The 26,203-nt window shown below is 35.1% G+C and overlaps 1 protein-coding gene across 1 annotated transcript in view; it reads right to left on the bottom strand.

Annotated features, from left to right (window-relative positions):
* LAMA2 (laminin, alpha 2) overlaps positions 1–26,203 on the bottom strand; it is a 551,451-nt gene that overhangs the window by 458,340 nt on the left and 66,908 nt on the right. Inside the window, exon 5 of the mRNA XM_012660792.1 lies at positions 1,850–2,029. Coding sequence (XP_012516246.1) covers positions 1,850–2,029 — 180 coding nt within the window. The remainder of the gene's footprint in view (positions 1–1,849; positions 2,030–26,203) is intronic.

Below are 26,203 nucleotides of genomic sequence, written 5' to 3'. Positions count from 1 at the left end.
ATGTACTTTTAAAATTGGGGTATCTATTTTAAATATAAATGTATAATGCTTTGCTTTTGAGTCATGAAGAGGAGCTGAAATTCAATATCCTATTTTTATATATTTAAATTTACATGTAGCGTTTATTGAACTTGAGTACGTTCAAAATAACATATTTATATGTTGACTTCTGCACCATTTTAGAGGCTCATGTACAATAAAGTTATAAATAATAGATGTGCACACCAGCCCCCACTCTACCTCCTGTAAAAGATGATAAAAGGAACACTAATTTATTTTCATTGATTTTTTTCCTCTCTGATAGATATACTGTCAGGAAAGATTAAATTTCCCTTCAATATTATTCAGTCTTCCTTGGTGTATATTTTTAAGTTATGGCAAAATTAAAATTAAAAGTGTTTTTTTAAACGAGTGAAGAATCTAAGCATTGCTATAAAATAATGATTAGTTCTGCATGAGACAATTTGCAATATGTTGAAATATAAGTCCAGGTAGCATTATTTCAGGTTTGGAAAATACAGGGCACTAAAACATCTGACATATGTCGTATGGGAATAATTGAAACTTTAAATGCTATTTTATGAGGACGGAGAGGTTAGATGTGGGGAAATTAAGTAAGAGGAGAGAAAAGATATGAAGACTATTCAGGAACTGTGAATATTCAGCCTACTAATTTAGCAACTTGGCAGTTGGTAGCAGTGGTCTGACCTTAGCAGGATCATTCTAGAAAAAAGTGCTTTGCCCCACAATATTAGTTTCTCCCTATAATCCTCTTTCTTATCTATACATTTAGTCATCCAGCAGATACTCTGCTAGCATAGATTTGCTTTATGGATTTATGGCTGAATTGACTCCCTTGGTAATAATGTTTTGGTTGTATAGCAGCATATTTGGGAGGTGCCATAAACCAGTAAACGTGGTAGCAAGTAAGTAGGAAGTGCAGTTATCACTTGTAGCAATCTGGGTTGATCACGTGTATCATAATCCCACAAATTCCAATTTAACACTGGAAGAGAGCACTTGTTAGCTCCCGTGTTCAAAGATCTGTTGAAAAGATGTTTTAACCTTTTTTCCCTTGATATTTAATTTGTAAGGAGAAATAAAACAGTATGTAGAATCAGTTTTCCCCTACAGCAATGCTTTTTTTTTAACACTGTGGCTTATGATTCATTTATGAAGCATAAAACCAAATTATTTGATTAGACAAAATGGTCCACAGACCAGCAACATCGACATTACCTGGAAATTTTGTGGAATTGCAGAATCGCAGCCCTGCCCTAGAACTACTGATTCAGAATCTGTATTTGCACAAGATCACCAGCTGATACTACTACATATTGCTCTGTGTGTGTGTGTGTGTGTGTGTGTGTGTGTGTGTGTGTGTGTGTACTGGGTAATGATATAAAATGTATTTCTTCAAGTGGGTTGCAGCCAAAAATGTTTCAAAGCCCCTGAATTTCCAGTAGTAACTCCTCAAAGCCAATTATAATAGTAATGAAGATTACCTAAACTGACAAAAAGTAATATAGTCCTCAAAAATAAGATTATGAACTGGACATAATCATCACTTTATAAAAAAAGAAATTAAAATTTAAGAATGTTAAAAAGTTTGATAAGTGTTATACACCTAATAAGTGTGAGAGCTTGGGTTTGAACAAAGGAAAGTCTATTGAACTTTAAATAATAATTATTATTAATAAAAATAATTGAAAAGTTTAAAATTAAATAGTAATAGAGAATTAGCCACTCCTGCAAATCACTGAAAGACTTCCTTTTAAATTCTTTAGCAGACAATTACAAAGATAGGTGCGATAGCATTCACAGGCTCCAATATTTCATCATAACTTACTCGTCTTGTGACAATTGGGTCAATTTCTCTTGGATCTTTATGAGCAAACATCATCAAGTCAGCATTCAAGGTACGGATCCTCTGAAATCTCAGGCGAATATAGCGAGCAGAGGTAAATTCCAAAAGTTCAGGAGAAGGATCATCAGCACTTGGTCTTCCATTGATTAAAGAGATGTGAATCTACACAATGTGGGAAATAATATAACAATTAAGTGTACCAAGAATTAATATCTGATTTTGTTTCTTTTTTCTTGGAAAAATAAAGGTAAGTTCTCATTCTCTCAGGTCGATTCAGGTTCATGTTTACTCACTGGACTCTACCGAAATAATTCAAGTATGTTATGGTACTTTTAATATGTCTACATGCAATGCATTTGCTTGTACCTGAGGCATTCTCTATATACTACAATTATCTGTATTCCTCTGTTCAAGGCATTGCATCAACTTGACCTTCCTAGGATTTCCATAAATTCTTTTTATTATTATTATTTTTAATTATTTATTTCAGCATATCACAGGGGTACAAATGTTTAGGTTATGAATATTGCCTTTGCCCCACCCAAGTCAGAGCTTCAAGCGTGTCCATCCCCCAGATGGTGCGCACCACACCCATTAGGTGTGAATATACCCATCCCCTCCTCCCTGCTTCCACCTGCCTGACACCCGATGAATGTTACTACTGTATGTACACTTAAGTGTCGATAAGTTAATACCAATTTGATGGCGGGTACATGTGATGCTTGTTTTTCCATTCTTGGGATACTTCACTTAGTAGAAAGGGTTCCAGCTCTATCCAGGATGATACAAGAGGTGCTAGATTATCATTGTTTTTCATGGCTGAGTAGAACTCCATGGTATACATACACCACATTATATGAATCCACTAATGTATTGATGGGCACTTGGGTTGTTTCCACATCTTTGCAATTGTGAATTGTGCTGCTATAAACATTCGAGTACAGATGTCTTTTTTATAGAATGTCTTTTGTTCTTTTGGGTAGATGCCCAGTAATGGGATTGCTGGACCAAATGGTAGTTCTACTTGTAGCTCTTTGAGGTATCTCCATATTATTTTCCACAGAGGTTGTACTAGTTTGCAGTCCCATCAGCAGTGGATGAGTGTTCCCATCTCTCCGCATCCACATTAACATTTATCGTTTTGGGACTTTTTGATAAATGCCACTCTCACTGGATAAAAGTGCTATCTTATTGTGGTTTTGATTTGCATTTCCCTGATGATTAGAGATGTTGAGCATGTTTTCATATGTTTGTTGGCCATTTGTCTATCTTCTTTTGAAAAGTTTCTGTTTATGTCCTTTGCCTACTTTTTGATAGGGTTGTTTGATATCTTCTTGCTGATTTTCCTGAGTTCTAAATAGATTCTAGTTATCAGCCCTTTATCGGATGTGCATATAGCCAACTAATCTTTGACAAAGCAGACAAAAAACATACACTGGGGAAAAGAATCCTTATTCAATAAATGGTGCTGGAAAACTGAATAGCCACACATAGAAGACTGAAACAGGATCTGCGCCTTTCACCTTTCACATAAATTCTTAAATTAATTATTCCTTTTATGAAAAGTATTGTGACCTAAATTATTTAAGAATCTATTATACAGTAGGAAATCAAAAAACTTGGTTAAAAAAAGTTATAAAATATCAGATAAAATCAGTAATCTATCAGGAACTTAAAATAATTCTGTATGTGAAAGCATCAAATTATATAGCCTTAAAATAAAGAGAGCAAAGTCAACAGATTACAAGTAAAATCAGACAAATCTATAATCACAGTGAGAGATTTCAATAGGTTGTATTTTGGTTTCTTTTTTAGTTATTGATAGACCAAGAAGTCAAAATTTTACCAAGAATGTAACATATTCCAGGAAAAATACACTATATGAAAATACATTAAACCTGGATAGAATGGTGAAGGTTTTAGAAAAATAATTTAGCACAATTGACACCAGAATAATTGAATCAAACCATTTGCTATGCAAAAAAAAAAAAAAAGAAATGGAGAAATTGCCAAGGAACTGCCCTCCAAATGTGCACAAGGCTGATGTGCTCTCTCAGGAACTTCTCAAGAGCAGAGAATTCTAATGAAGGACAAACTGATAGAAGGAATTCCTATCACAGATAAAGAAAGTATGTCCCTAATACCTAAGGAACTCCTGTAAATCATCAAAGAAAAGGACAACACCATAACACAAAAGTGAACAAATAAATGAGTGAACTATTCAAAGAAAAAAATAAAAATGGCTATTAAACTTTTGATGAAATACTGAACCTCACTCGAAATAGGAGAAATGTTAATTAAAAACACACTGATAAACTTTCCATTTTTTCAGATTGACAAAACCTCCAAATATCGGTAATATTCTCTAATGGCAAGACTAAGGGGTATAGGCATATCTCCTACATTCATGGGTATGAGTGTAAAATGGCACAAACCCCTAAGAAAGTCAATGTAGCAATAACTATTAATATCAAAATTAGAAATGCACAGGATTTTCGATCTAGCAATTCCACTTCTGAGAATTATACTACACATAGAAAATAATATAGATATTATTAGTATATTACATATGGACTGAATATATCCAATAGACTGAATGCTTGTATCTCCCCTAAATTCATATGTTGGAACCCTAATCCCAGTGTGATGATATTTGGAGGTGAGCCCTTTGGAGGTAATTAGGTCATGAGGATGCAGCCCTCAAGAATGGGATTAGTGCCCTAATAAGCAGAGGCCAGAGAGCCAGCTAGCTGTCTTTCCGCTGTATAAGGATACAACGAGAAGTCAGCAGTCTGCAAGCCAGGAAGAGAGTCCTCATCCATGCTGTCATCCTGATCTCAAACTTCTAGCCTCTAAAACAGTGATAAATAAATTTCTGTTGCTTATAAGCCACCCAATCTATGGAATTTTGCTATGGCAGCCTGAACTGACAAAGACAATTATTATTCTTTCAGCATTTCTTTGGTCATAACAAAAGACTAGAAAACAACCTAATGTCCATCAGTGTGACACTGGTTAAATAAATTATACATTATGAATTACATATAATGAATTACATTTAATCATAAAAAGAATAAGGTTGGAAGAAGTATATATTTTCACTTTTTCTGCACTATGTAAATGGAATATTACCTATGCAATAAATTGAATCAAATCAAAATTGTTAAAGAAATTAAAATTGAGTGGTAGGTTTTCAACTGAAAACACACACACACACACACACACACACACACACACACACATACACAGGCACACGGGGCTAAAGAGACAAGAATACAAGAAGAGAGAGTCCTGTGCTGGGGCGGGAGATGTTCAGGGACAGGGCAGTTAGTGCGTACACTGGGGAGATATGACTTAGGGTCACCCACTGAAATTTTCATACACTTTTGCGAGATGATATATCATGTGTGTTAATTACATTTTTTGACAGGAGAGGCAATGATATGTATTTCCATTCCTAACATCCTGCATTTAGATAATCCCAGGGAGCTTTTTACAAACTGACTGCCAATAACTACTTGAGTCACTAGAGAAATACAGCAAACTCTGAGATGAGAAACTAATTCCGATGTCACAAAGAATAAACTCAAAATGCCTCATAATAAAAATATGAAATGTCCTAGCTAATTGACTCTACCTTGGATACTTAGTAAAGAATAAATTCATTTAATCAAAACATTTTGGGGGTGATAGTATGCAAGGTTTTCCACAATACTGAATTTCAAAATACTGAATACCCTCTAATGTAAGAAATTCTAAAAGAGCAAAATAAATCTTCTGTATTCCACAATTATGGCATCTAGCAGAGGAGCCAGAAATATACTTAAAATTAAGTTGTGTTTATTGCTTACGGAGGTATCAGTTAAATGTTAAGAGACTGAATAAATAGATGCATGAAGTCATTACAACAAATTTCCCTTGGAGGTTAATTTTGGCATTCAAAAAAGTCACCAGTGCCTTTGAATTCATGCTTAAATGTCTATCAGGTTTTCCCTTGACTGCCCCCCAAAATGCTATTTGAAAGAAAGGAGGAAACCACTACATGTCTAGGATTACAGTTTCTGAAAATTATTAAGGTTTATTTGGTATTAACGCTGTGGCGAAGCACATTTGTGTTGTATAAGGAATCAGTAAGTTCCTCACTTAGACATACAAAGACTTTCTTTAAAAAAAGGTGCATGTATTCTAATTTAGGTTAATAAACCATATGATAGCTACATGAAGGATTCAGCAAAAGAACACTTCTCACAGCTTTGGTATTTTCATCAAGCTACTCTGCCAAGAGATCCTGTGAGTATAGTTAGTCCCAAGCTGTTTCTGGGATATAAAACCAGCCAGCTGTTTGGCCATGTTGAGTGCAGCTTCTTTCCAACATGTTTTTTTTTTTTTTAATTTTTTTCCACCCCCCTTCAAAATAAACCATAATATTGGATAGGATATTTCCACTGGCACAATGCTGTGTAATTCCAAGTCCACTGGATAGTTTAGCATACTTCCTGATTTCCTACGGGGTGACAACTGGAGGATGTCTATCTTCAAGGAAGATGAAAAGTATCAATCCCCGAGACCACCACTGTCTTGCTGTGAGGCCCTGGGAAATCTGTGGCCATCTAGGGTCTCCTGAATTGGTTTCTATTACAGACGTGTTAGTGGGTGTATGTTCATGCTGTCACAGGAATTCATTACAACTGAAAATATCAGCCTATGATTATCAACTGGTTTTTTGCATTTTAAAATTACAGTTTTCTTTGAAATTAGTTGGCAAATAAAGGGGAAAAAACTCATTTTATAACCAAATGACTAAATCAACATTACACTCTATTCGCTGACATAATTCTGTTTTTATTAGTGTAAGCGTACTATTTAAATTATGTTTCCCTTGAAGACAGACCTTTGTGCCTCTAAGGCATTTTTCTTTTAGAATACATTTTAAAAGTGGTTTATCCAGCAAATACTCATATTTCTAGTATAGATAATTGCCCCTTTTTATTATGCTTGTCTATTTGTATTGCTGCATTTGCTTCAGAAGGCTAGAAAAGCTATACTCCTAATACCCTCCCCAATGATCAAAGTTTGTTGAGTGAATGGATGGATGGGAGAATGAAGGCTGCTAGAAGATCATCAATAAGCCTCAGAAACTTTGAAATGAGTAGCAGAAGTGGACAGCTGACAACATTATGTGTAGTATGCACTCTTAGAACATTTTAAAATCTTACTACAACAAGTTGAAGTAAGCTGACCCCAGGAGATAGAACAATAAATCCCTATGTGCAGGTTGAAGTTAGCTATCTATAGGTGTAGTCAAAGAATTTGTATGTAAGTGAGTGGCTAAGACATCTGGAAACCTCATATCCAATCATGCTTAATAGTATTAGTTCAGGGGGAGAAATTAAGATTATGAAGATAACTTTGAAAAATGAGCCTAATCTCTTTTATTTTAGAATGTGTGAAAACAACAAAAAAAAAGTAAAGTCTCTGTATCTGTGGGGGGTTGGTTTCAGGACCCTCTTGGACACCAAAATCTGTGAATGCCCAAGTCCCTGATATAAAATGGTGTAGTATTTGCATGTAACCTATGCACACCCTCCTGTATACTCTAAATCATTTCTACATTACTTCTAATATCTAATACAATATAAATGCTATGTAACCGTTGTTATACTATATTTCTTAGGGAATAATGACAAGAAAAAAGTCTGTGCATGTTCAGTTCAGATGCAAATTTTTGTTTAATATTTTTGATCCGAGGTTGGTTGAATTCATGAATGTGGAATCCAGGGATCTGGAAGCCTCAGTGAATATGCTTGGGGAAGGGAGGTGAGCTGTAGGAAGCTTAGGGAAAGGGGATAGTGCAACTGTGTTATTGTTTTTCCAGCACAGATTGAAGGCTCTGGGTATGGCTTTGAATGGTAAATAGGTACATTTTGGCCAACTCCTTCACAATACTCCTATTATTCCACTGATCTTTCTCCATTCCACTGAGGCTGCTCTTGGGAAAGACGTCAACGTCCTTCCCATTACCAGCTAAAATGACCCACTCTCTCAGTCCTTGCCATATTGGACCTATTGGCAGCATTTGAAACAACTGATTACTACACTGACTTCCAGAACACGCGGTCCTTATTTTCTTTCTATCTTTCCAGCTGTGCCCTCTCGGTCTCCTTCACTACTACTTTGGCTCCTCCCTGACTTTCTTATATTGGAGCACCACACAGTGCTCAGCCCTTGGCCTTTTCTTCTACTCTCCATATTTACTTAGTAATACCATCAAAGCTCAGGGCTGTAAATTCCATCTATACTGATGTCTCTCACATTTAATTCTTCAGGCCTGACTTCTCTGAAGGTCAGAATGCAGAAACCCACTGCCTACTTGCTAAATTTACTCAGCTGTCTAATACGCATTTCGAACTGAGTTCCTGCTCTTTGTGCCCGGTATTCTCAACCACACTAAATAATTTCATCCTTTCAGCTACTTGGGACCAACAATTTACACTTATGCTTGACTCCTTTTGTTTTCTTTCATTCTACATCAACTTTATCTTCACATCTTATTGGCTCTACTTTAAGCATCTCAACATTTACCACCTCCATTAAAACTGTCTTGCACCAAGCTTGCCTCATCTTCCACCTGGGGCACTACGGTTGATTGTTTCTCTCTACCCACTAGGACTTGAGTCCCAAGAGTTTAGGGATTTTTGTTTTGTTAATTGACATAATCCCCAGCACACAGGACAGCATCTGGTAAAAATTAAGTGCTAAATAAAAACCTTTGAATAAATGAAATTTATGTAATTCCCAAATCTTCAGCAAGTTCAACTAGCTTTCTATCTAAAAAGCAATTTCATAGAATAATGAATCAGATTTTTTCCTTTTATTATATTTATATAATTTATATGATTATTCTCTTACTATATGAGTAAATCTTTGAGTGTGCTATTTTCACAAAATGAAATTAAACTCAGTAATCCTTCATAGAATTTTCTACCCAAGCACTTGAGTTAAGTTGATTTAGAGAAAATTAGGAAATTAACAGCTTTGATCCATGATTTCCTTACATCTAAGTCTATTATGCTTGTTAATAATAGTTAAATATTAGTTAACTTTATTCTCTATTACAAGGGAGTTTCATTTTGACGGGATGTTTTTAGCTGAGAATGACACGTAAATGTGTTTTCTGAAGCATAAATTGGATTTGAACTTAAGAACTATTCAACTTAATTTTGTTAATCAGAGCAGAGTGGACCTTATCCATTGGCTAGTTCCTTCCTTGGGCAAATCATTTCCTGGCTATTTCATTGTCCAACTTATAAATTTGACATGCTATTATTTATAAGAGTCAATAAAAAATAAACTATATTAGGATTATAAGTGTATTACTTAAACCCTATGGATAATCAGTAACCATTAATAAATAACCATTATAACAATTACAGACTACCTTGCTTCTAGCAGAAAGGTTGGTATTAAATGTATTATAATCTTTTATGAATTGTTACTAGTTTTATTATACGTAACTGAATAGTTGTTGAAAAATAACCTTACCTTATCAGAAAGTTTTCATTGCAGTTTTTAAAATCTTCAATCAAAGCAATATTGGGATATCTTAAAATGTTATAAAAATATGAATTCGTGAAACAGTAATACATGGGTAATATAAATACACTGGATAAATAATAAAAGTTGCATAACATGTCATTTATAATACAGGTTACTAAAATATTTAAACATTTCAGTCTATAGATTTTCCCATCAAAATTCTTTGGGACCTTAATACGCAAACAGAGGATCATAGACTCAATCTTTTCCTGGACATTATTTCCTGTTATACCAGGCACGGTTTATTGAAATTTTCTTTTCACTTTCTGTATTTTGTCATTTTCTCCAACTAACAGTTGTCATTTTTGGAATTATTTTTATTAATTCAAACACTGCTATTTGCACAGTCAGAAAATTAGGTACTCGGAAGGCTTAAAACACATGCTTACTTCTCAGAGCTTCATCTCTGGTCCTACTCTTCACGTTTCAATATTTCTCATTCATATAGTCTGTCAGTCACTCATTCATTCAACTATATTTGTTGGATGCCTGCTACGTGGTCACTTTCTAGGATGAAGAACTTGTGGCCTTCTGATTTCAAGATTGTTCTTTTTTTAAGCACCCAAAGAGGCAAGAAAGGCTTCATCTTTCTCTACTGCACTGCTTTTAATAAAAGGATTTTTTCTGTAAAATTTGGATTCAGTCGAAAAGCCACACTTAAGGACCTAGAAGGCCACACGTAGCCTTCAGGCCACAGGCTCCCCAACACTGCAGGGCCTCTTCCTCAAACACCTCTCTGTTTCCTGACTGCTCCCCATTTACACAGATGTACTTTGTACATCTCTAAGCTCTCAGCTATGATGCCAATTTCATCTTTTCATGCATACCTCCATGAATCTAGGAGTTCCTCTGATAAATTCTCCAAGCTCCCTTGACTCTCCCCTATTTCCATTGCGTATTTACTTGTGTCTGCTTGTGTCTGCTACTAGACTATAAATTCAATGAGGGTAATAACTTTGTCTTATTTATAGTATATCTTCAGCACTTAACATATTGAGCATTACATAATAGATTCTCAATACCTATTTGTTGAATGAATAAATCAATATCAGTGCCCAAATATTATAGACTATTCTAGGACTGCCAATGAATTAACTTTCTCTTCAATCAAACATTTTCAATTTGCACATTGCATGTATCATTTAGAATTTGACTTTGTATATATTTTAACTATATTTTACCTATATTTTGAATTCCATGTATTGAGTGTACATCATAAATTTTAGTGTGAATTTTATTTATCATCATATAATACATCATTTAAGTTGTAATAGTTTAAGCACATATAAAAATATATCTGTATATTTGGGTAAATCAATGAAAAATTATTAAAAACACTAATAGAGCCATTTCTAAAGAGAAATAAAATGTAATATATTTGTATAAATGGATATATTCCTTCAAGTACCTCAATATTACTACTAACCAGAAGTAGAAAGACTTTCTTTTCATGTAACATGTAGTATACAGAATTAACTAGAAGGTCTTTAATAAATATCCCACTATCATTAGAAGTTTATAAGCCCAAACGAAAGAACTACTCTTACATGGTTGATGGCTACTGAGCTGCTTGAAAAGTAAGACTTTAATAATAAAATGTCAAGAACTATGTGCAACCTTAACTTCTATAACTAAGCTATTCCAAGAATACAGCGAAATGTCAGCTTAATGAACTGTTTAACAAATATGACTGTACCATTGACAACTCTACCCCTGAGCTTAGTCTTAACATGTCTTTCACTCTCCTATAAAAAGGCATTTTGCTTTTGATACTTATTTGGTTCCGACTGCCCTGAAACTTAAATTGCTTTTCTCCTGTTTTTTAGAACTACAGTTCTTGCACCATCATTCCTGAATGAAAGCTTTGCCTCCTACAAAATATTTAAACAGATTCTTGACTATGGAAGCAATAGTCATTAATAAATTGCAGCATAATAAGAAAATTAGTTCTATTAAACAGAATTTGTCATCTTAGATTTTTATTTTTTCTCTCCTAGTGAAACCAGCTATAATATTATACATCAAAGGTTTGTGTAGCTTTTCTGCTGGTCAAAGAAGAGTATATTTTCATTTCTCTCTCTCTCTCTCTCATGCTGTATTAGAGTTAGCTGCAACGTTTTTTCGTAGATTTCATATAGCAGTGCATTCTAACTACTATGGAACTACTGAACACACAGAAGGACTACGTTTTTAGGAAAGATAAAAAATAGAAATAGTCTCAGCTGCTGTAGGAGTTCCAATTTTCTCAAAGTCTCAAAATTGGTATGGTCCTTCTTTTCAAAAAGCTTCTGGTGGTGTTCTTGCTTTGTACCACTCAAAGCAATCCAGCAAAGCATTTACTTCTAAGCCCCTTATTCAAGGTAAGCTTAGGTTAGTTTGATCTGAAACATGCCCATATGGGTGTTCTGTAATCCATCATAATTGAATGGAAGATCTTGGTATCATTCCCACTGGTCATAGTTATAAAAGAAAAACTGACCACTAAGTGCTTGAATTTTCAAAAGGAGAAAATTATCATAAAATGCAAATTTCAGTTCCCCCTGATTTTTGCTCTGAAAGGACCCTAACGTACAGGAGTTCATTTTACATATATTTTAAAATGCTTTCAAATAATAATAATAAAGTATTCCAAGTTGAAAATATTTCATTTATCTTTTTTGTTTTCTTTCTCCAGTTAAAGTATGTAATATTTACATAGAAAAAAAGCAGAGTTGTCAAAATAGATTTTCTCAATCTTTTTAGGGAGTTTCTCATTTGCATTTTGTCAAATACAGATGTCATTGCTAAATCTTTATGCTGTCAACCTAAGACTGTACACGAATACAGTCACCTGAAATTCACAGCCAGGAAAGAAATCGAAGTGGACTAGCTTCAGAGCAAGTCATGAAGGAAAATCACCAGAAGCAAGTTCTCTCACTCTCCTCAAACATTTGCATTGCTCCACATTTTGTTTTGGGTGTGCCCCAATCAGAGATAGCCTAAGAGAATAGAATTATTAGTCATCTATTCCAACTTCACAGCTATTTCAGAAATCCCTGTACAATACACAAGACCTTGCACATAAAAATAACAGTGGCTATTATTGTGTACTTACTGGATATCAGACACTCTTGCATCTGATCTATATGTATAACATTAACTCATATGATATTAACTCATTTAATGCTTACAACATCCTCATGAAGCTTGTGTTATGATTATCTCCTTTTTTTAAGAAGAGAAAACAGACATTGAAATTTTAACAAGTATGGCTAAGTTCATACAGCTAGGATGTGTTCCAGTTCTAGCCTAACTTCACTGAATGTGCTCATCACTACACTACCTCACAGAGAAGGGGTTCAGTAAGCATTTGTTGAATAAATAACAGCTGATCATGTAGGCATTATTTGAAGACTTTTAGAACAGGAAGCTCACCATTGGTGAGAGAGCCTAGTTCATGTACCTTCCCTTCATCCTATCATCTGACTTGGGCTTCTATTCCAATCCTCTCTCTGATAGATCCAGCATTTTAACTCCATTTTCTATTATCCTACTCTTGATCTTCTGGAATTATCTTTATTCTTTTATTTCCCCAGCTCTTGGCTTCTCTTCAAGAATTTGTGTGGAATTTATCCTACTTGTTCTATTCATTCTAGACTTCCTGGGGTAGGCCGCTTACTAGGCCCCAGGTTACCACTCAGGACTCACCACTGGATCAGATGGTGCTCAGGCCTTCTGGGAGGGACAGGAGTGACGCACAGTAGAGTACAAATGATCACTAAGCTGAAGGAGAGTCCCAGATCTAATAATACCTCTAGTCATTGACCCATATCAGTAAAGACCCTTCTGGTAGGTAGAAGCAAAGCTCTATGCTGACCAAAACCAGAACTGAAACATGCTTAAGAGTTGAGGGCTAAAGCATTCTTATCTACATAAGAACCAACTACTCCTAAAGTCTTACTAGCATCATAACAAATGAAATTGGTTATGTCAGCGTTAGTATTTAAGTATTTTAGTAAGTAAAAACCATTCACTGGTGTTCAAAAAAAATTACATTTCACAGTAAATCCTACAAGGTAGGAAGTACTAAAACTTCAAATTATAGGGAAAAGAAGAAAATGTCTTAATACCAAAAATAAATAACTGTGAAACTAACATAATATCCTGTAATGTGGAGAGCTATTAAAGAAAGTCCTGATAGGAAAAAAAAAGCCACTGAGAGTACAATGACCTACATTGGTGAGACAGAACAATCAGTACACTTGAAAGACATATAATAACAGCACAAAGGAAAACTTAAGCAACGTTTTCCTGTTTTGTTTTCAGTTCCCGTGTGGGAACACTTGTTTAAAATTAAAACAAAATCTTGGAGCAGGCAGACGCCAGATCCTGTGTCATTAGATTGGAATAAAACCTAGACACATACTTGACAGAGAAATTCAGTCTCTTTTATTCTCCTTCTCTGACTCAAGGCTTCCTCAGAGATAAATTGTGTATGTGCTTATGTGTTATTTTACAAGTATATAAATAAAAAGCTGTATAAATACATTAATTTGAATTTTTTCCCAATTGTATAGAAGCAGCATTTTGAAATGGTTGCTGGAAATCTCAGGTGATTTAATGTTCAGAAAGGTTCATACTCAAATAACAAGATGTCAGAGACTTTAAACTATGGAGTCGTACTATTAAGAGCAGTTAGAGAAGAATTTGAACATAGACACAAGCTCCTCAAGATTGAGCATCTTCCATAGGCTAACTATATTTCTAATGTCCCTCACATTGTGTGTGTGCAAACTAGAGTCCCTAGTGATTGTAACCATCCTCCCACCCTCTGACACTTGCCTACCGACTCCCTACTCTCACCTATATATCAACATTCTCTGAATGTTCCCTCTTTTGCCACCTCTACTCTTAGTTTTGTTTTCATATTATTAATTTTCTGATGTCTCCTTCCATATCATTACTTATTCTTCATCTATCTCTTATTTTTTTACTCTTGACCTACTTAATTTCATTTCATCTTTAGAGTAAAATTGAATATCCATAGTTGGTCAAGTTTCTATTAATATGTTTTCAAGAGAAATCATGTGGTCTATTACTCTAAATATGACCCCCCTAGCTCAGCTTTGTAAGAGAAAACTACAGGTCTTATCTCTTCAATTTTATGATTTTTTCATTGCACAAGGAATAAAAAAATAAACAAAAACATTAAATTCATTTTTATAGAACAAAATTCTATATTTAAATGGACGAGTTTTCATTTCACTGGGTTTATAAATCTGAGTCTGTGTGTAAGGCTGCAAGGATGTTTGTATAGGTATACTCTTCTAATATTGACTATACCTGTGTGCCCAATACTTTGTATAACTGCTTATATGCAGGTGTGTGTGTGTGTGTGTGTGTGTGTGTGTGTGTGTGTGTGTGTAGAGAATTAACCACAGTTTAAGATCATATATATTGGTTTGGAGATAGATTGCTTATGTCCAAATTCTGGCTCTGCCACTTACTGCCTGTGTGAGTTTAGGAAATTTACCTAATCTCTTTGTGCCTCGGTTTTCTCTATAAAAGGCAAATAATAATATCTATTTTATAGTACTGTTTGGTATATTAAAATAAATAATTTATGTGAATTCATTAGAATAATACCTACTACACAGGAAAAACTACTGTTAGTTGTGGTTATTCTTGAAAGAGTATGAAAAATAATGCAAATGACTGTGTTTCTATGCTAAGCAGGATGTGCTGCACCCTTTATAGCAGTTACCTGTTATCAACCTGGACAGCCTGAGACAACATGAGTAGCAGTAACAAAGTTTCCACCCACAATGGAGAGGAGAGATAATTTTGGAAATGCTAAGGTGGCTGAATGTCAATGGGAGAATGTGTATCAAGGCAGCAGGACATGTTCTTGTGTTTTGTCTTCTTATCCATGCCCAATTTTCCCACAAGCAATTAAGAGGAAGGAAGACCAGCGGACTTCCTAGCTCAAATCCCCCCAGCTCTGTGCTGAGGTTATTGTTCTGGGGATGGCCTATAGTCTCATCCCCTGCCATGATGGCTTTTGGGGCTGAAATTAGAGTAGCTGATGGAGTCCCAACACAAAGGCTGCAGGAAGAGGAGGTTGTAGAATTACTGATATCTGGGCAGTAGTTTCTAAGAGTAGAAAAATGAAAAAGAAAAGAATGTGATGTGAGAAGAGCCCCTCTATAAATCCAACATTATACGCAAAATTTTGTTAGAGACACCAGATTTGCAGTTTTATCCCTGTGATGTACACAGATGGCTAGGTATCATTCAAAAATATCAAGGTTGTAAGAAAGTGTTTCATTGAAAAGGTCTGGTGTCAATTTTACATGCTTTATAGAACCATAACAATTATGATACATGTCAACAGTAGCCTAAGTTTAGGTTCCTACCATTATTCTGTACAGAGTTGGATCATAATTATTTATTTACTAGGTTTCTAGGATGTTGGCTCTGTGCACCTCGACATCTGTAAAGCACCAATGGGTCTCTAGTCCCTTCAAAGAAACAGGGTGCACAAAGGGACCTCTCCTCCCACACAACCAGAAGATGAAGTTTTCTGTAGATTTACCAAGTACACAGTGTTCTTGTTCCTTTGCTGGCCTCAGACTTGTAACTGACCACAGGAAGCTGCAGGGCCGTGCCCTCAAAGAAGCTCAGATACAGCTTGTGTTGTTGGTTAGCTGGCGGGGAGTGAGGACATGCTGAAACTCAGGGCTTCATTTTCCCCAGGAACCCATGCAGAATAGCTAATATTTAGAAACATTAAAACTTAAGAAAAATGAATAAATAGCTGATTAGAGGTCATTGATCATTATTGTAAGTTATTTGTCTAAAGTGGACTTTGTTTCACAACATTCTTTTTCTCTTTCCTCTTGACAAACACAGTGTGAGTGAAAGGTAAAAGGAATAAAACATTTAATCAATCATCCAGGGGCCAGGGCTGAATTGCTTTCTGTTATACATTTGCTGCCAAGTTCACAGAATCAGGTTTGTTTTCAATTATTTGTAATATGCTTTCCCAGAAGAATTCATAATAGGTTGTTTAGGCAATGTTCCCTTTTCCATTAATGACAAAAATACAACTGTTCCTCCTTAGCAAAAAGAAAAGGAGTTAAATTAGGAAAATTGTTATGAATGTTGTTATTGGGAGTAAGAGCATTTTTTTTTCATTCGGTTGTTTTTATTCTAAACTGGCTCCAATGAGAAGTGGCAATAAGACTGTTCCATTTCTTCTTCCCTCTCAAGGGAAGAAATAAGAAGCTAACATTAATCTCTTTACTGAGATAGTTTATATCAATGACACCTATAAAAATTAAAAATAAGCATATGACATGATTATCTGATATTGCTCTTGTAGTTCTAACAACTGTGAACTTGGTTCCCTGAAAAAAAGGTACACTGTAAGACCAGTGAATATTCACTGCCCAGAAAGCAAATTTTCTAATCTATTTCAAAAATTACCTTTTCTCTCCCATCTCAGTCTTCCCTGCAGCTTTTCTCTATGTCTCCCATGTCCCACACTATCAGCATCACTGCCACCTTCAGTATCTCTCAGTCTGATAAGGTGCAAATAAAGGCATAGACTCATTAACAAGAGATGCCATTTCCTATCAGATGGCTGGGTATGGCAGTCTTTTGAGAAACAGAAGTATGAATCTCTTGAAATCCTGTTTACAGGCAGCTTGATGGGCTCTGGTACTTATGTGGAGAGGTGATGTGTCTCTTATCCCTATCACCTCACTCCATAGCACAGAGCCAGGGACCACAATGGCCACTCTCCATGGGCTACCTTTATTCACAATCAACTGGAGTGCACCCCTAGAGAGCTGGTTTTGACAAATCTCAGGCCTATAACTGGTGTAAGCATGGGCTGTGGTTTGTTTGTAGGTTTGTCTAAAAATCTGATTAAGGTTCAGTCCCTTCTATGACTTCATGCCTAACACTCCACTTCTTTTCTGTTTCTAATCCTTTCTTCTCTGTCATGACTAAGCTCTGTCCCTGGGATATCTCTTGACCTTTCTACCCTCCAATAATTTACTTTAGCTGAAATGATGCTTCTTCCTAACTGCTACATCTATACTCTAGCTTCTTTAAAATTCTTTGACTGAGTCTCTAAAGTATGTTATTCTTAAAAGTAAAGCATGCCTTATTTTCAATTCTAAGGACATGCACCATTCTGTCTTTACTTGGATCTCTTTTCTCATATTTATCTATCTCTATTTCTTTGCAGTGGTCTGAGAAATGGCACGATGGCACTGAAAAAAGAGAAGGAAGCATTCTCTTCTGATAGAAACATCACCAATTTATAAATCTATATAGAAGTATATATACACCACCAACATTTGAGGAATTGAAATTCCTCAAATAAAAATACAAATATGTACATAGGCCAACAAACTAACGAACAATTTAAAAATAAGAATTCCACAGTTTATACATCCAAATGAGGGCTGTCCTTTCAAAATAATAATTTTAGGGTACTCTATAACAATATTGACTTTTCTACAGCCATTTTAATACTGCTGTGATTTTCTTTATTACCGTATTTTTTCTTTAAGTTGTAGGAGGAAGAATATTTCAAGAACAAAGGTTATTAGAAAAGGAAAATAGATCACAAAACTTAACGGTCAGAATAGAAATTGAAAATTTGAGCTACAGCTGGATGCAGTGGCATGATCCTGTAACCTCAGCTACTCCAGAGGCTGAGGCAGGAGGATCACTTGAGCTCAAGAATTCAAGATCAGCCTGGTCAACACAATGAGACTCTGTCTCAAAAAACAAAAAACAAAAACAAAAACAAAGAAAAAAAGAAAAAGAAAATTAACGCTGAAAATGGAGGAGGAAGGTACAGATAGCGGAGCCTGCCCATGTATTTCCTCTACCACCCAGAACTCTAGGTTTCCTTTCTGTTTCAGTATTCCTTAAGAATCATCCACATGAAGCTGTGGTGAATATTAAAGATTTGACAAAGATACTGGCAACCAAAGATTGTTTACTTAAGAAATCTTTGTTCCTACTCTAAAATCAAATCCTTTTAAGGCTAATAATTATTCACAATGGAAAAATTTTACTATATCAATGCCACTTTTAAAAAAAAAGACTTAGTGGTAAAAAATAATCCCATTTACAATAGCTAAAAATATGATAAAATACTTAAGAATAAATTTAACCGAGGAGGTGAAAGACCTGTGCACACTGCAAACTATAAAATGTGGATGAAATAAATTGAAGATGACACAAATAAAAAGAAAGATATCCTGCATTCGTGGATAGGAAGAATTAATATTGTTAAAATGTCCATACCACCCAAAGCAATCTATAGATTCAAGACAATCCCTATCAAAATTCCAATGTCATTTTTCATAGGTATAGTAAAAGCAATCCTAAAATTCATATGAAACCACAATGAAACCAGAATAGTCAAGGCAATCATAAGCAAAAAGAACAAAACTGAAGGCATCATACTACCTAATTGCAAATAATAGTACAGAGCTATAAAAATTAAAACAGCATGGCATTGGCAAAAAAAAAATAGACATATCAACCAATGCAATAGAATAGAGAACCCAGAAATTAATTCATGCTTGTACAGTCAATTGATTTTTGACAAAGATGCCCAGAATATGCAAGGGGAAAAGGATGGTCTTTTCAATGAATGGTATTGGTAAAACTGGATATCCATATGCAGAAGAATGAAATTGGACCCTTATCTCACACCATATACAAAAATCAACTCAAAATGAATTGAAGACTTAAATGTAAGATGGGACATTCTAAAACTATGAGAAGAAAATATAGGAGAAAACTATAGAACATTGGTCTGGGCAATGATTTTTTGGTTTTGACCCCCAAAGCACAGGCAACAAAAGCAAAAATAAAGAAATTGGATTGCACCAAACTAAAAAGCTTCTTCACAGCAAAGGAAAAAATTAATAGTATGCAGAAACAGCCTAGGGATTGGGAGAAAATATTTGCAAGCTATATATCCATTAAGTGGTTAATAGTCAAACTATGTAAGATGCTCAATCAACTTACTAACAACAAAATAAAAAGCCCAATTAAAAAATAGACAAGAAAACTGAACAGATGTTTCTCAAAAGAAGATATGCAAATGGACAATAGATATGTGAAGAAATGCTCAACATTACAAATCATTACAGAAATACAAATTACAACCACAATGAGGTATCATCTCACACTTGTCAGAATGGCTACTATCAAAAAGACAAAAGATAGCAAGTGTTGGCAAGAATGTGGAGAAAAGAGAATCCTGGTACACTGTTGGTGGGAATGTAAATCAGTACAGTCATGATGCAAAATTGTATGGAGGTTTCACAAAAAGCTATAAATAGAATCACCATATGACCCAGCAATCTCACTTCTGGATATTTACCCAAAAGACTCGAAATCAGTTTGTTGAAGAGAGATCTGCACTCCCATGTTCACTGCAGCACTATTCGGAGTAGCCAAGTTATGAAATCAACCTAAGTGTCCATCAACAAATGAATGGGTAAAGAAAATGTGGTATAGGTACACAATGGAATACTATTCAGCTTTAAAAAAGAAGGAAATTCTGTCACTTGCAACAACATGGATGTAACTGGAGAGCATTACTCTAAGTGAAATAAATGAGTCAGACTCAGCAAGACAAATACTGTAAGTTCTCACTTGTATCTGGAATCTAAAACAACTTGAACTCACAGAGATAGAGAGTAGAATGGTGGTTACAGAGGTTGGAGGGAGGAGTGGGGTAACAGGGAGATGATGGTCAAAGCGTAGGAAATCTCAGTTAGGAGGAATGTATAATAGTTTTTATTTTTTGAGTTTTATTGCACAGCATGGTGAATGCAGTTAATAATAAAGTATTGCACATTTCAAAATTGCTAAAAGACTAAATTGCAAATGTTCTCATCACAAAAAATGTTAAGTATTTGAGCTGATGGGTATGTTAACTAGCTTGATTTAATTATTCCACATTATATTCATAAATCATAACCTCATTTTGTACCCCATAAATTTATACAATTATAATTGTCAATTTACAATAAAAAATACAAAACAATCAAAAAACACCTGGGAAAAATATACAATATGCTTATACCTATATATACACCTATGCTGTAAATTATATTTAAATTTATAATTCTGCCTGCTGCTGTCTTCAGTCATTAATATCATTAAGACACAACAGGTTAAATAAAATTTCAACACATTATCTTAGTGTAAAATCTCATATTTATATTTATAACATCACATATCCTATCTTTACACATCATTGAATGGATCATGTTGCCAAATTTTGTTTCTTTTTAACTTTGAGAACAATTATACTTAGGTGGGTCATCTAAAATGCCCTTCCAGTTTGTGGAATAGGTTATGTTTGCTTTTCAATGAACATCTGCTTGACAAATTGAAATGCTAATTATGATTTATCATTTCCATGACATCAAATATCCAGATAGTCATAAACATTGATGACTAACTATATTTTTCAGTTTTATCCAGATGTTTGGCATCACATAAGACACCACCTTAGTTTTACATAAAAATAAAATGTTTCTTGAGTCTGGCTCATCCTTAAGGAGAACAAACTAATATGAATGAAGTGGTGAGTGCTTCATTTTTTTCTCAAGATGTACAATTCTACCGATGAGACTTTTTAAATAACATAATTAAATTTGCTCTTAAAAATAAATGTCTTTCAAAGTTTTACAAATACAACCGAAATCCAGAATCAAAACTTAATTTTGAATAGCTAGCATTAAATGTGACTATGAGAAACTGAAAATAATATATCTTTTATTGTAACATTTTTTTCAGAGTAAGTCTCTAAATTCAGAGTTTATCCTTCAGGTGTTATTTCCAGAATGTACCATTGTGATATATCCTTGAATGTACAATATTTAGGATCTGATATGATGATTTAGAATAAGGATCCTGAGGGACATAAAACAGCATACACTAATTTGTTTGCTTTTGTTTAATGTATACCAAACCTAGACAAGCCTGGTCAAGTTCTCCTTTACGCACCTAGAGCCCATTCCCCTGACTCTGTTTATTTAATAACACTTTCATTTTCTTAGGAATCAAATGCAATTAGCAAATTGTCCATCACTTATTGTATAAATCACACCCAGGTCTAAGCGCACATTTCCCAACAGATTATTTTCACATCCTGCAACAAAAAGAATACATGATGCTTTCAATGTTCTCCCAAGAAATCTCTCTGTCCAAAACTGTGTGTGTTTGCTCTTTGATTTTACTGGGTCTACCTCATCTCTCTGACTTCTAAAGGTTGACATCCCCCTCAGGGCTCAGTTCTAAGACGTTTTTCTTTTTGTTCTTCACGCACTTTTTGGTGATCACATGCAGTCTCGTGGCTTTAAATTCCCAAATTCATATCTTTAGCAGCATTTCTCATCTGAATTCCAGACTTCTGTATACTGTCTTTCTAACCTCACCACGATGTCTAATAGACATTTCAAGATTAACATATTCGAAATTGAACTCCTGTTCTTCCCTGTCAAAACCCGTTATATTCACATTCTTCCCCAACCCTCTTCATGGCAACTCAATCCTTCCCATTGCTCAGGCCAAAACCTTTGACTCATCCTTTACTCGTCTCACTCTCTCACACCTTGTGGAAAATCCATCAGCACATCCTCTTGGCAGAGGCGATTGGTCAGGAAATCCTATTGGCTCTACTTTGAAAATGTATCTTCCACTCAGCTATTTCTCACCACCTTCGCTATTGCTACTACACTCAAAGACACTATCATGTGTCCCCTGAATTGCGGCAAAAGCCTCTTAACTGCTCTCCTATGTCTGCCCTTCCCTCCTGTGCTCTGACATAAACCCAGCACAGCTAGAGCAAGCAGAGTAGGGGGGAACAGGATGAGAATGAGTCTTAATGTGTACAAGGTTTCCTTCTGAGGTGTTGAAAATGATCTAAAATTGGATTATGGTAGTGGTTGCACAACTATGTGAATATACTAAGTACTACTGAACGGCACACTGTATATTAGTGAATTATGTGATATGTAAAATATATCTTAATAAGGCTGTTTAAAAAAAAGATCTGAAGGGTCTATTTATGAGACAACAAGTCAGCCTGACACAGTTTCACGGCTGCTGGCAGAACATATGAGACTCCTAAAACAGGGAGAAAGGATTTTCTTACTCACAGCCCAGGAAGCAGCATGAGCATTAGCATATTTGGTGCCAGTTCCCTGTGTTCCACTTCCCACAGAGAGACAGAAAGGGGTCCAGCTGATGCCTGCACTCACAGTGGGTGGCATTACAGAAGAGCAGCCTTGAGCTTAAGGAACTCAAATCTTTTCTTCTGGGTGGTGAGCATGTTTGACCCTGATCTGGAGGGAGATACCATCTCTCCATTTCCAAGCTATAAGCAAACGTGTGCTTTGCCTCACAGGGAGATGCTATCTCTACCTTACAAGGCTATTCACTCTACAAACACCCTTGAGAAGATAGTCTGGAAAAAAGACAACCTGTGCTCTTGGTTTTAAAATTTATAACCAATTTGCCCCAGGTTTCTATCTGAATTTAGGCCTAAGCTTTTATATCTCAACTACTAACCAAGATATAGCTCTTATTTAATAAAAAAACACCACATGAGTTAGATGGCTTTAGGTTGTAATAATTTTTAAAATAGGCATTTATATGTTGATTTTTTCAAAACCACTTTGTTGAGGTTGATTGACATACAAAAAGCTGTACACAACCTGATGAGTTTGGAGATAAATATACACCCGTGAAACTATCACTACAATCTATGCCATAAACATATATGTAACCTTCAAAAGTTTCCTCTCACCCTCTTATTATTATTATTATTCTGTGATAAGAACACAACATAAGATCTACTCTGTTAGCAAATTGTTAGGTATACAATACATACTGTTAACTCTAGGCACCATGCTATACAGTAGATCTCTAGGACTTAATCATCTTGTATAACTGAAACTTTGTACCCTTTGGCTCATACCCTCCTATTTCCCTCCACCACAGACCTTAATACTCACCCTTCTACTCTCTGTTCCTATAAGTTTTGGCTTTTTTAGGTTTCTGATATAAGTGGTATCATGTAATATTTATCCTTCTGCATCTGGCTTACTTCACTTAATGTAATGTCCTCCGGGTTGATCTGCGTTGTTTCAAATGGAAGGATTTCCTTCTTTCTTAAAGGTCAAATAATATCTCATTATATGTATATACCACAATTTCCTCATTTATTCATCTGTCAATGGACATTTAAGTTGCTTCTATGTCTTGGCTATCATGAATAATGCTAAAATGAACGTGGAATGCAGATATCTCTTTGAGATCCTGATTTTAATTGCTTTGGATATACACCCATAAACAGGATGGCTAGATCACATGGTAGGCTTATTTTTACTTTTTTGATGAACCTCCATACTCTTTTCCACAGTGGTTGCACCAATTTACATTCCCTATGTACTGATTTTATAATTTATCTTATTTAATGTTTAGTGTTAATAAGGTATTACTCTGTTCCTCATTTTTGCAGCTAAGGGAACAGGCTCACAGTGGTTAAAGAACTTGCCCTAACAGTTAGGAGACGTAGACCTGGGACTCAAGCCCCACAGTGTAGTGGAGCTACGTGGGTGGGAAGGTGAAGGTGTGGAGCAATGTGGAGGAACCAGAGCACACCAACACAATGAGAATGTGCTCAGTTAGGGATAACTGCTCTCCACCACCCCATGCAGCAAACCTGGAGATCGTTCAAAACACACACACACACACACACACACACACACACGAAAAGTTACAAATGCTTGCATGACAGCATTAGGGAAAGATCAATGGTAAACTTCATACATAATCCCGCTTCCCAGTGTTCTATCTGGTGAGACGGGATCTCCCACAAATTTTCCAAAAAAAGAATAGCATGAAGGCTCTCTGAGTCATAGTTGCTTTAATTTCACCTTGGATCACAAGTATTAGTAAGACTGTGTTTGTTAAAACAAGCATATTTACACACTGAAGCTCCCCAGAACAAAAACAAAAAAGTCTATGCCGGTGCTATTCCACAAAGAACATTTGGCATACAAGAATAAATTCTGATATAAGATTTTTCCTTCACTATTCTATTAATAATTTATAAATTAACAGCTGATATGATGAAAGATTTACAACGAGTTAAGCCTAAAGTTTTCATAGAACAATTAGCTACACACACAAGTAGAAATGAATCAGTTTAGGCAACTTTTAAGTTTTATTTATAACTTTTAAGGAAAGACTAAAACAACATTTAGTGTTTTTTTTTTACATAATTTTAAGGGTTAGCTGTAATTTTGCAATAGGCATCATAATAATGAGTAATAATCACAAATTTTATTGTTTCATACTGGTTTGAGCACTGAAGTAGCAAATAATATACCTTCCCTTTATCTCAACTGAAGTGATTACCTTAAGAAACATTTGAGATTTTAGGCAACTTATAAATCTTTAATAGCTCAATGCCTCAGATTGACTGCAGCTAATTTTAATTACAATTTCAAAATATATTGTTGATAGTTTGCTACTGCCTTATAATTTCTTTGAGCCACAGCCTTTTCCATGGTTTTTAGAGGCTACCAATATCATTAATCTTAAAACCTGCGTATAATAGTATCAGAAGGTCTAATCTAGAGATTACTAACAAGATGATTTTATTTTTCTAAAACATATGCTTTCCAGATTTGAGGTTCTTTGTTAGCACCTCCTTCCAGAGCATCCTACTTTATTCAAGGTGTCAAAAGGTTCTGTCAATTCTAATGTGTAAAATTCAGGGAAATCTTTGAAGTAGCAAACATACCATTGAAAACATATAGAAGATCCCACTAGATTAACTAGAATAGAAAGTTGTTAATCCATGGGAATGATTCATGATAAATTAAAATATTCAAATTAAAGAAAAATGCAATGGTAAACAACAGCATTAAGAAGATTTGTAATAAAAATCGAAAGTGTATTTGTAGAAGACTGTGAGGTCCTCAAAAAAATTTTAAAAAATGTTTTTCTTATTAAATTTCTAAATCTCCCAATTTAGAAAGCCTAGTAGACAAACATCCCCAAACCGGGACAACCACAGCGATGACGGTGATTTATTTGTTTTTATAAGTTCTCTGTAAATAATTATTTCTGAAAATACATCCCAAGCCCACCATCAGTGAGGACAATGGGGAAGGGGGTCTTTGTCTTGCACTCAGCAGGGGCCTTTAAACTAATATGTATTCCTACCCACTACTGCCATACCACATGGTTCTGTGCAATTTAGCTTCACATATTGTTAATCATTTCAGCATTCAAAAAGTCTCCTTGAAAAGTCCAGCTGAAGGGGCATACTGATTCATGTGGCTTAAAAATATCCTTGCAATTCAGACTCTATTTTTTATTAAAGGCAATAAAGAAGTAGCATGAGAAGACATTTGAGACATTTGGATTCTTCTACTGTGCTCACTTCTACGTTTCCTGTGTTTTTTGCCTTTGTTCCAAGTCAGAGCAAAGACGATAGCAAAAGACTGTATAGACTCGAAGATACTAATTTCCTTGAAGATTTCTCCACCCAATGTGAAGAGACATGATGAAAGTCATAGAAAAATCCCTTAATAGTGCATAAATAAGCCTTTAAACAAAACAGCACTGGAGACAAAAAGTCATTGGCAGGGAAAGAAAGGTCTGACTTTTAAGATCATATAAATTATATCTACA

This window comes from Propithecus coquereli, unplaced genomic scaffold, assembly GCF_000956105.1.
Source record: "Propithecus coquereli isolate 6110/MARCELLA unplaced genomic scaffold, Pcoq_1.0 Scaffold68, whole genome shotgun sequence".
Taxonomy (NCBI): Eukaryota; Metazoa; Chordata; class Mammalia; order Primates; family Indriidae; genus Propithecus; species Propithecus coquereli.
Note: the sequence above shows the minus strand (reverse complement) of the source record. Positions and strands in the feature narration are given on the sequence as shown.